The 13,001-nt window shown below is 37.3% G+C and overlaps 1 protein-coding gene across 1 annotated transcript; it reads right to left on the bottom strand.

Annotated features, from left to right (window-relative positions):
* Positions 1 to 10,943: 10,943 nt before the first annotated feature.
* LOC150089902 (protein GVQW3-like) lies at positions 10,944 to 11,333 on the bottom strand. Its single transcript, XM_090390122.1, has one exon. It carries the CDS (start codon positions 11,331 to 11,333, stop codon positions 10,944 to 10,946), a length of 390 nt encoding a protein of 129 aa, XP_090246248.1.
* Positions 11,334 to 13,001: the final 1,668 nt, after the last annotated feature.

Genomic DNA, 13,001 nt, shown 5'->3' with positions numbered 1-13,001 from the left:
AAGAAAGGAATGGAAACTGAAGAGGGGTCGGTTCTATCCATGGCGCCCAGCAAACCTGAAATCCAGGCCTGGTGCAAGCGAGAATAGACCAAATAGGGTCGAGGTTAGTTATCAGATGACAGAAAATGATGTTAAGAGTAAGACACCGACTGCAGTGGTGGAAGAGAATAGAAACATATGGAAAGCACTAGGAACAGGCCGAAAGTTACCGAAAAGAAAAAAATGTGTTGATAAAGTTCTGATTGCGCAGGAGGAGTTAAGAAGATTGAGGAGAAGGAGAAGAATTAGAGAAAATGGCGGTACAAGGCAACAGGCAGAAAACAAATTAATGCATGTGGGAATAGTAGAACTAACTGAGAAAGTTAGGCAAAATTCAGGTCAAATATCTCAAAAGGAAGAGACACTAGAAAATAAAGATCGCAAACCTCGAATGGAAGTAGCAAACCGCAGTAGAATCAAAGGACAGTGGAAGGAAGGATTTGTGAATCAAAGTGCAGAAAGGGCAAATAAACTGAAAGAATCAAACAGACTCCAGCAATTGTATTTAGTGGGAGGATTAATTGATGAGTACATAGGATGGGAGTAGAATTAGTAAGTGTTAAATGTAAATTAGGATAGTAAAAAAAAAAAAAAAAAATTGTATAGAGGGCTACTCTTAAGCAAGATAAAGGGATATGTATTTAATTATATAAATAATAGGTAGGGGGAAGATTAACAAATTAGTGAGGAGGATTGGTCGGTATAGGAAAAAAAAAAAAAAAAAGGGAAACGTTTTTTTTTTTTTTTTGAAGGAGTGTTAGGGAATGTAAGAACTATTCTTACACTTATTTTTTAGAATTTATAGATTATCAAATTTTAATAAATAACTAAGTTAAAAACAGTGAAGCACTCAGCAGAATTGTTTGTGCTGGTTTACTCTTCGAAAGTGAGAGATTAGTGTAGCAGCAGGAGGGACGCTGACCAGATTATGATACAATGGGTAGGCCAGTTTGACGCAGTTCGTGCCTACAGAAAAAATAGGGCTGTGGCTGCTGACGGTAACGGGGGACAAAAGAACGCCCACACCCCTAAAGTGGTTCCATCTCCATCCAACAGGAAGACCCAGATCAGTAAACAAACCCAGATCAGTAAACAGACTCGAGATGTAAACAAAGTACAAACAGGCCGACATGGGAAGCACTCAATGATTTCACAAGCGATGTCTTGTAAGGAAGCGTGACAGAAGAGGTAAGTGAAATGGTCATCCCAGGATAATTTCTAGAGATTGGTTAGAGCCCGGATGTTGTGAATACAAAGAAAGGAGTTGTACCTATCAGACGCGGGTCCAGGCGAGGAGAAAAGAAAATTAAGCGAATGAAATTCAAGATGAAGAGAGAGAGAAAAATATGATTGGATGGAAAATAAGGGAGAGTGGGACACAAAACTCGGACGCAAAAAAAAGAAGAGGGAGCAGAGCCCGAGAGTCAGAGTCCCGAAGCCTGGAAGGGAAAGATCCGGAGGAGAATCCCGGAGGTGCGAAAGAGTGGCGGAAAGATATTTTGGAGTGCGGGAAACGCGTACGGAAAGTTAGATCATGATAGTTTAGTGGGTGCAGATAATAGCGAAAGGCAGAATGACCTGGTGGAAGTCCTGAGTGTGGGAAAGTCAACGTGGAGACAGAAAAGAGACGTAAGCCCAGCTGATCAGGGAAGAAATCGCAGGAAGGCCTGAAGGATCGGAAACTTACCCAGGTGGTAATGAAAATAATACCAAGTAAGTCAGCTTAGTGAATGTTACTAACGAGAACGGGGTTGTAAAGAAATCCATGGGAGAAAATTGGACAGGACAGTTTTAGAAGTATTGTAACGTGTAGAATACTAAATTGTAAAGATAGGAATAAGATATAATAGAAATAGAGAGAGAGAGAGAGTGAGTGAATGTTACTCATCTGTGACTAGAGGTATTGATGAGAAATTTTAAAGAAATGTGTTAAAAGTAAAACAGTGGGTTTCTGGAATTGTCTAATTGCTATTAATGGAGTTAATTGTATTCGATAGAAATTTCCTCCTTAAAGTATGTAAGAAAGAATGAAACAAACTATTGGTGTTATTCAGAATATGTTGAAAGGAAATATATATATATATATATATTTGATCATATAAAAGAGTATAGGATAGAAATTTTAGATTTTTATTGAAACATAGTGGAAGTTTATAGATGGCTTAAGGAGAGTAATTAAGGGAGGACACCTTTTCATGTATATGATAATTACTGTGTTGTAAAGTTTTGGTATTATGAATAATCATGAATATATAGTGTGTGTAAATAATTGTACAAATGGTAAATAAATCTAAGTTGTTGTTTTACCATGAGCTTTATGTGTGATATTGACACCAAGCATTAATTGTAAGTCACGGGAACTATTCTAGCACGGGGAGCTAATAACACAAATAAGAGAAAATTAGTATTTCCTCCAACTTGGATCTTCTGATAAAATTAATGGATAATATATATCATGCAGCAGGTAGCATGTGGGCCTTGGAAGGAAATTGAGGACCCCCCCCTTGCTTCAAGAAAAGAAAATCAAATAAATTTCTTAAGCATCGGCCTAATGAAGGTTCCAAGGAGAGGGATGAATATATATATTGTGTATAAATTAATAAATAGATATATATAAAAAGGGATAGATAAAAAAAAAAAAAAGGTCTAAAATAATAATAAGAAAGAATAAAATAAAAAGTAAGGAATATCATCATCATTAAAAATCCCCCCCCCCACATAGTATTTCTAAAAATATGTGCGCCAGGGCCCAGACTACCTAAATCCAGCATTTTGCGATGGTAGTGATTTATTACACTGAGCTAGCCGAACTAGAGTCGCTGCTATGTCCTATATTTCTACTCTGATTTATTAGTTGTCATTTTTGTTTCCATTTGATTATTGCATTAACAGTCACCTATCTGTAGTTATAATAAATAAGGGTTATTGAAAGAACCATGTTGGTTGATCCATATATTATTTATAATATATTGTACTCGTATTACAAGACTGTTTACTCTGAACATACTGAAACGTTTCTCCGATGAAGGTTATCTTATCTCCTTTCCTCATTTGACGAGGATGCTTCAGAAAGAGTTAGAAGATATCAGATGACACTATCATCTCAGGTGAGACAAAGGCTTCCCTTCGTGGAGAAATAGGCAACGAAAACACTGGTTTATCAAACACGAATTGTAGTGAGACGGCCTAATATTACATTCGATAGTTGCATTTTATGTACGTCTTTTGACGAAATGCATATTAATTAAGGTTTAAAAATTAAGGGATTTCTGTCTGTGTTTAATATAGTTAGTTCATTTTATATGAGGGTTATTTGAAGATTCAATGCGCGAGGCATAATGAGATGCAATTAAAAACTATGCCTTCACACTACGTACGTAGTTTAATTTATGGGTAAACACCGATATTATATAATATGAGGGTTATGTATGATCGTAACGAAGGGTTATGTAAGTCGTAACGAAGAAAGTAAATATTCGATAACATTTGCTATCCTTTTTATTTTGTCTTCAGTCACATCCTAATTTCAACGGAGAGTACCTCACTAGCCAGAATGAAACTCGAAAACAAATTATAGTGATCATAGGAAACAGATCATATTTATTCTGTCTATGGCTTGTGCTTTTTTTTCCCTTCTGGTTCTCGAACACTTTAAACTGTTAGTTCCGATGTCTGAAAAAAGTCGGAAAACTGCTCTGGTTAGTAAGCAAAATGCTTTGTATAACTGCTGAAATTTTGTCAGAGAATTTGTGTACAGAAGTTTTGTTATTATTGTCTTATTTTGTAAGCGTTTTTCATGCAGTGAGGAAAATGTGAATGTCCTTAAAATTTTGAGCGCCACTGTTGGCAAGTTTTTTTAAAATTATATTTCAAAAGTTGTTAGAAAATGAACACTCATGGTCAAATTTATTTACTTTTCAGTATAATTAAAATTATTAAAACTTTTTCCATGCCCAAGTTCCTACAGGAAATAAACATCCCCTGAGGCAATTTTGTTTAGACTGTAAGTATGCCGTGGGTTTTAGCCACAAACTCCAGGTAGGGCTGAGATCTGTGGGAGCTCCCAGTTCAGGCCATGTTACAGAAAACCCGTGCAACTTAGGAACACAGTGTAGTAGACATCTCGTTATTCTGATGAGATACGTTTGTATGTTATTACTTTTATGACCTGATATAAAATGCAGAGCACGTGTCGTTAACAAACATTACAATGGACAAAAAATTTATTACGAAATTTTCATACCTTGGGTGGGGCTAATCCATACAGAGATAAATGTTTTTTTTTTTTTTTTTTTTTTGTTTCCCTGACTAACACTTCAGTTTACTTTCGTGATTGTAGTGCTATTTTTTATTTATTTATCAAATGTTTTCGCTTTTAATCCCCCTCCTTTTTAAGCACCACCACTACTCTCTTTAATTCTATACCTTGAAAAGTTTTATTAAGTACTATATAGGTCAGTTCCTACTTTCCATTCTTTCTACCGACATTATAAATTAGCCAAATAAAATCTTGCTTGTTCCACTTACAGGTATTTTCACAGCTTTCTCAGTTGCAGGGAGGGAGGGAAGGAGGGTGGATCAAATAGTAATGTTGTTTAGAAAGTGTTACAACGAGTTGAAGGAAATTGCTCAATTGGCTATATCTATTTAATCGCGGTCGAGAGAAAAAAATAATCGTTATTTCCGCATCTTTTTGTATTACTGTAGATTATTAGTAAAGGTACACTTCACACTTTGTCAATAAGAGAATGAAAAAGGTGGGAAATGTGAACAGGCCTCTTTCAGTGGATTTTAATAGCTATGACGCAGTGAAACGCAATATTTTTTTACATCCGATAATTCAACGTAGGAAGCAAGGCCACTGACCCCAGACTATATCTGAGTCGACAATCCAGAGAAATTATCAACTAATAGCATAATCCATCTTCTCTCTCTCTCTCATGCCTGCGCCTGCACCATACAGAAAATTTAGCGACAGAAATGAAGGGAAGGGAAGGTTGGTCTGAAGCCATAGCTCTTCGGAAAAGAAAAAGAAAAAAAAAAAATGGTTACGCTTTGATGATCGCTGCACGCAAAATAAAATTATGCCAGTAGTGTTCTAATGTTTTATAATTAATTACTCGGTAGGGAGAGCATCATCACGAAGAAGATGCCGATGATAAGCGAAAAGAAATAATGGAATACGGACGTAATACGTCTTCTTTTTGACAGCTCAGTAGATATTTAAATCTATACAATTTCCTGGAATTAATTAGAGAAAAATATTTCATGTTGACGGTACCGTCGCAGTGATGTATGTTGACCGTTCATCAACGAGCGATATGTACAGTAAGATAGCGGTGTATCCCAGCGACATGTAGTATGGTTGCGTTCTGACCTAGTAAGTTTGTTTTTCATTAGCAATTGGTGTCTGACCGAGTTATTTGTATCCATTCTGCTATAGCCTGTTTTCTCGAAACTCTGGTGTTCCGAATGTGACCTCTCTCTCTCTCTCTCACTCACAACACGCCCATTCGTTTATTCTCCCACGGCGCCTCCGTAGCCAGGTGGGAAGGAACAGCAGTGCGTAGCACACGCTTCTTGATTAGACCGGGGTTCGAGCCCGTCACCACCAAATACGGAGGATGCGGAAAGGTCAGGGAATGACCACCGCATATCCCGGAGCAATATGGCCTTAGTTGCTAATGCTCCTAAAAACCAAATAACAACAACAACATCATTCTCCCAGTCCGCCATTTCATTCAGAAAATAAAATAGATAACATGAAAGTTAGTATGTTGTTACAGTATATTGAATATATTCCATGGGATATGAAATAAGAAATAGGAATTTTTCCCCTCACCTAAAATTCGCTACTCATACAGGTTTGACTTGGAAGAAGACTCCAGATTTTAGTTTGGTTCATTAATGAAGACAATTGTTTGCATTCTGTAGTACTCTTTAACTATAGTTGCGTATTCGAGAAGTTCAAGCTCAACTTGAATATTCACTACCATTTCCTTAAATGCTTTCTTAATATTGCTTCCTCTGCATTAAAAAAAAAAAAAAAAAAAACTGATTTTTTTTTTATTTTTTTATTTTTGTTATCGGTGTTACTTTTCTTCTAAACAGCTACTTATGTAGTACAAATCTCAAATCCTCCTTACCATGGAATATTGTTCCCACATCTGGGGTGATGCCTCCAAAACCTCTCTCTTACTAGACTATCCAAAAGAGACCATTCAGGTTAATTGACCCTTATCTTACAAGTTTCCTCCATTCTCTGTCATATAGACGTTCAGTTTCTGCGATAATCATTTTCTATAGATATTGCCTCTGAGTACCATTTTTCTGAATTACTATCTGTAAAAAATATTGATTAGATTTAATTATTATAAAGATAAATTTGATTAAAAATTAAAATTTAATCTAAGACGAAAAAAAGTAGAGCAAAATGCAATCAGATAAAAAAAATAATAATAATTTCTTTCAGTAGTTCAGCGTATTTCTTTTCGTCCAGCACATTTCTTTACAGAATATCATTGTAATTTTTTTGACTATGTGATTTGTTTTAGTATCATTACCAGGAACGAGTGGGTCCGGATTGGAGAAGGGGAGGATAATAGAACAATGGGTCACCTGAAGGTGAATAGAATAGAGATTCTGTTGCTTGGTTTGGGGCGTCGGCCCGGACGCGGCCGCACCTCCTGCACTCTGGTAGTTACGCCTTGGATTTGTTTCATTTAATCGAAGAGTAGCTCTCTTTGTTTTACTGCCCACTAGCTGAAATTTGTATGCAAAAACGATGTGTAATTTTTCGCTAAGCATGCTTCAACCAATTGTTTAATGAGTCCGGAAAAAAAAAAAACAGGCTTTCTGTTTGCTTATTTTATTCATTTAATTAAAAATGTTTCAATTTTCTCTGTACTTTTTTTTATTATTTTCATCTGCATGATTATTTTACTTTCTTTTCATCTGCATGAAAGTAAAAATATCAGTGGCGACTCGTGGTCGGTTTGCAGTCAGCTAGCAACGCGAGTGAAGACTGTTCAGTGGTAGGGCTTACAATGCCGAGATCCCGGGAAACCGAATACTGTACCGGGATCCCAGTCATTTTTTTCCGGTATTCAAATATCGGTATTGATACAAAAATACCGGTTTTTCGGTACTAATTTAAAAAAAATAATTGTTTATGATTTATTCACATAAAGGTTATAAAATCGACAAGAATAAATCATTAATATTACTGATTTTGCAACTGAGGAACCGTTATACAAATATAACAGAAACCCGGAATCGTCATGAAACTGAGATCTCGATTCCTCACCAAGCTTAAATTTCAATCCTTTTCTTTTGTTAATACGGATATAGTGCCATAAAAAGTCAAAAAGGATAATATTTTTTTATTTTTGATTCATTCATTTTGAATTGTATTCATTTAAATTAATTTTATATTTACAAGTCCAACGGACATAAAAATTGTCTTCACAGAACACAGAAAAGGAAGCGATGTCTTCAGTGTGGTTTTATTATTAGATAATTAAAAAATGGTTAGCTAGTACAATGTAAAAAATGTTCAAAAGAAATTCTATGTGGTGAGGAATCTACAAGTGGGCTCCATACGCATTTGAAGACAATAAATGATATACATTTAAGAAAGAGAGATGTGCAAGCTTCTAATTTAGAGAATGATGAACATGAACTTACTACAACAACAGAGGCAAAGCCGAAATTTTTATTGACTGATTACTTCAAGAGCGATAAAAGAGAAAAACTGTCAGAAGTACTGGCTCGTATGAGAGCCTATGATGGCTTACCGTTCCATCTTTTATCTACTTCCGTTGATATCAGAAAAGGATTGATCGCCACAGGTTTTAGTGATTTACCCAAATTGCCAGTAACAATTTAAAAAATGGTACTGGATGGCAGCAATCATATTCGAAAAACGGTAGTAAATGAAATAGCTCAACCTAAATCAGAAGCTAAAAGATTTAGTCTGAATTTTTACGAGTGGACAACAGTACAAAGTAGATGATTTTAAATATAAATGTTCGCTCTGTTGGAATAATTTTGTGGGATATTTGACTAGTGCGTGTGTACGGTAGTAGGCTAGCAGAGAATTATTTAGAACTTGTAGAACTCTGTCTTTCTAAATACGTAATTTGTGTGCCAACTGATGGTGCATCAGCTATTGCCAAATTTGGTAAAGTAATCGATGCCGAACAGCAGCTTTGTTTGGTCCATGGTATACACTTAGCAGTAATAGACGTACTTTATAAGTCAACAATAAATGATGAAAAATTTTGGAATACCGGTATATTAAATTAAAAATACCGAAATACCGGTAATAAGTTTTGACCGGTATTGTGAGCCCTGTTCAGTGGTATTTCCATGAGAGAATGTTCAATGGTATTTACATGCATCCTCATGATTCCAGGCATAGACCTCATCATACCGATATATCTTGGGTGAGGATGTAGAATGTTTACATTCAATAGCTCACTGATTGATTGGTTAGATTACAGTGGTTTTCAACCGGGGTGCCGCAACAACATTCCAGGGATGTCGCGTTATTTGGGTTTAAGTTACTTAAACTTATTATTTTTTAAATTTATATATTTAATTCATTATAAAAAGATGTACGGTATCTTTTTAATTTTGTGGTGATCTATAATTGATGTTTACTTAGTACGTCTATATAAAAATAAAATTATTATATATATATATATATAATTTGTATTATGAATTGTAATTTTGTTTATAGTTATATTATTGTAATAATTAGTATCTAACTTTTTTTTTTCTTTTTTAATATTAGACATATACAGAGAGAGAGAGAGAGAGAGAGAGAGAGAGAGAGAGAGAGAGAGAGAGAGAGAGAGAGAGAGAGAGAGAGAAAATCGGATCTATTAAAAAAAGGTCGAAAACCATCGGGTTAGAACATGTTGTGTTGTGCTTTCGCATGATTTTTGAAACGAGAAAGTTTCAAAACTTACTTTCTTTCTTTCTTAAACTATGAACTGCTACTGATAACTATGGCGGCGAAAGTATAAGCGTCATTGGTTTTTGAAAGGCAAAGATATACAGTGCTTACAGAATTCACTATGAACAGTATACAGTGAACACCTCAAAAACAAAAAAGAAAAAGAAAAAAGTATTGTGTAGTGTAGTCCTGTATGTATCGGTGTAGTGCAGTTCAAAGCAGGTACGTATCGATCATCAAAATGAGCCACGCACAGGAAGACCATATTTGTTTGTAACAAATGGTAAGTTCTTATCTGCAAGGAGAGATACCTGAAAATTCGAAGACAAGTGGCCAGGAAGTCATCTGTGACAAGTTCTGATACTGAAAGGTATCGTCACGTTGAGTCCTAAATCACTGTCTGATCACCACAGATCTGTGCGTGTGGGGTTCATTTTACAGCATCTCGTCCAATCCGAGGTCACTAAAGATATTGTTCTGCACCGACCAAGACAGTGAGACATGAGTGCATCGTGTCACGCTTGAGCTGCCTGGCTGCTGTCGCTTGACCGCGATTCCTTCGGGGTGGGCTTTCATGCATTCATCTACCGGCGGAACAAGTGCGAAACCTATAGTGGCTACTATTAAAAATATAATGATACTTCTTCTTAACTTGCGCAATTGTATCACTGAGTCAGTAAGCGAATAGATATAGCAGCCTTATAACTCTGCAAGTGATGTAATTCTGTAAAACAACTTTCAAAATGCTACTTTCTAAACTCGCCTGATTTACATACTTACTTATTTTTCCAATTAGTCTTTTTTTTTTATTTTGCGTTAGCTTGTATTGAATATTGAAATATGTTATCTGGTACATCATAATTTTACTCATATCTCGTTCTAATCTGGATCACATGACATGCCTCTATTTGCATGTTACCAAGCAATGCAATGGGCTTATATAACCGATTAACATGCCGAGAAGCCATTTGACATTGCACCTATTCTGAATAGAAGCCCTCAGTATGTGCAGGGAATGCAATCACCTTAGGAACTATGCAGTCACCTTAGGACAAGCTGATATTCCTACCGCTTCTATCAAGAATGGCTAATATCATCATTACCCAAGATTCGTTCTCAAACAAATCCAAAATAGTCTACGCAGCTGATTACAAAAGAGACATTTCAGTACCTTGTTTCTAGTTAATAATTCTAAGGTACGAGGGTAATTCAAAAAATAAGTTACACTTGACCAGTGTAGCCCAAGAGACATTTATTGAAGTATGTAACATTATGAAATAGAAAGCACATACCTTGCACTACTTTTCCACATAGTCACCGAGTTGGTGTAAACACTTCTCGGAACGTGTGACTTAACGTTCGATTCCGTGATGATAGAAACCCACTCATTTGTCATTCAGCCACCATCGAACTGCTGTTTGCACCTGCTCATCGTTTGCAAATCGTTGTACCCCTAGATGTTCTTTCAGCTTGCCGAAGATGTGATAGTCACAAGGCGAAATATCGGGCTGTACGGCGGATGTTGCCGTACCTCCCATCCAAAACTTTGGAGCAAGTGTCGTGTTGTGCGTGCATTGTGTGGCGTGTCGTTGTCCTGAATGAGAACAACACCTTTGCTTAACTTTCCAGGCCTCTTGTTTTTTATGGCTGTTCGCAAAAACCGTAATGTTTGGCAGTATGAGGCAGCATTAATTGTTATGCCTTCACAGTCGAAAAACACAATGGCCATGACTTTCCTGCTATGGTGCAACTTTGAATTTCTTCCGCACAGGCGATGTTGTGTGTCTCCATTCCATAGACGCTCTCTTCGTTTCTGGGGTGAAATGGTGCACCCACGTTTCATTGCTAGTGATGATGCGGCGTAAGAAGTCATGGCCTTCCACAGAATAACGTTGAAGGAAGGCTAGAGAAAACAAAAAACGTTGACATTTGCGTTCGTCTGTTAGTGAACGAGGAACCCATCGTGCACACAATTTGCGATAGTCAAGATGTTCATGGACGATGGAATGAACACTGCCCACGAAATATCCAACTCCTTTGCCATTTCTGCGACTGTCAGTCTTCGATTATTGCGAATCATTTCACCAACCTGCATCACGTTGTCTGCAGTGGTCGACGTTGATGGCCTTTCTTTTCGATCAGCATTTGTCAATTCTGTGCGACCAATTTCAAACTGCTGGCACCACTTCACTATGGCTGGACGCGACATTACATTTTCCCCATCCGCCTTTATTTCACGATGAATCTCGGAACAATTCAGACGTTTCGCCCACAAAAATCGTACTGTTCCGCGTACCTCGAATTTGGAGTAACATTCTAGCTGACGTGCCATTATGAACGCTTGCTCCAACTGTTACCGCTACGTCAACGAAACTCGCATACCAGGGGGCGCACGATATGAACTCCATTCCGCGCAGGCGCCACAGATGTTGCACAATTATACCAAGAGATAGCGGCAGGTGTAACTTATTTTTTGAATGCCCCTCGTACTTCTGTTATTTTATTCAAAGTCGCCTTTTCAGGATGCAGTTTTCAGCCCTTATTATTTTGCCTTTAATTGTTAACCTATACATGAATAGGAGTAAGTATTTGGTGTACTTACTCCTATTCATGAAAGGGAGCGCTCCTTCAATAACAACAGTGATGTAAAGCAGATAGATATGTAGTAATGCCGTATGTGTGCAATTCACTGCGGGAATGGACAAGAATTTCAACTGAATTTCAACGAAAAATTCAGTGATTTTGAGCGTTACATGGTAGTCGGCGCCAGATACGCCTGTATGAATATCTCGGAAACTGCATTCCTGCCGGAGTCTTCAAGTACGAGACACAGATATATTATTTGCGGGCAGTAATATATCTGTGTCTCGGATGTATCGTGATTGGAAAAATGTTGCCTGTTCTGACGAATCCCATTTCCTGCTGTTTCATGCTTATGTTATATGGTAAAACCAGCACGCGTCCATGGACCCATTCTGTTAAGTGAAAACAATGCAGCCTGTTGGTGGGATAATATAAGTGTAATATAACTTTTAACAGTTATAAAATATGTGAAAAATTATATGAAACTGATCAGATTGATTCCATTTTAGATAAGACTGGGCAGTAATTTCTTAGAAACAGAGGGTGGAAATGTCTTTTCAAAACTAGATAGATGCATTATTTACGTGCAATAGCATGTCAGTCCCCCTTTGGCTGCTGCGGCACACTTCACCCAACGAATGACAGACCGCAGCGGACACAGTCTTCTATTACTCCTTCAACAGTGTAACGGTTGAGTTACCGATGTAGGACGTGTTGGTCTTGCCCTCATCTGATGTTCTAATTCATCCAGTTGGTGTTCTGTAGGATTGGTGATGTTTAGCTTATGCCCCGCTACTCTACTTTAAGAATTGCCCAAAAATGTTAAGGTAAGCTTAAACAGAATTGTCTGCATGTAATGTGTTCTTCTAGACCTCAACGCTCTGTTGACGCCTTAAACTCCTGGCTGATGTTTTTCATGGATGTCTGGCGAGATCGTCGTACTGCTCTTCAAGGTACCTTCTGGTCTTTCTCTGTGTTGGTTCCATCACTTCCATTTCATCATAACATCAGCGATGGTCGACTTTGGATGGAATACGCAGGGATGGCGACCCTAGCACGCACAATACGGACACGCGGCATCCATAAATAGTTTATATTATGAAATTGGAGGGCCAATTTGTTTGTGTTCTATCAGCGACATCTGGTGGCAGAAACCGTAAGCGTAATGGTGTGTAGAATTATACAGCAACAAACTTGTAATTAGAAACTAACTGTCAAGCATATTACATTTTTATGATATCAATAAAGACTGCTTGCTAATTTTAGTCAGTTTTCCTCCCATGGCACGCGAAAATTGTTTTATATTTGTTTCAGCTTATTTTTAGCACCCAGGATGGAAAAGGTTTGCTATCGCTGGTGTAGGCTGTCAGCAATTACACGAATCAAGAAGCCAACAATGTGAGATCCGACAATGATA

Source organism: Mastigoproctus giganteus, chromosome 2 (assembly GCF_048544385.1).
Source record: "Mastigoproctus giganteus isolate SK-2022 chromosome 2, ASM4854438v1, whole genome shotgun sequence".
NCBI lineage: Eukaryota > Metazoa > Arthropoda > Arachnida > Uropygi > Thelyphonidae > Mastigoproctus > Mastigoproctus giganteus.
The sequence above is the reverse complement of the archived record's forward strand: the minus strand, read 5'-3'. Positions and strand labels throughout refer to the sequence as shown.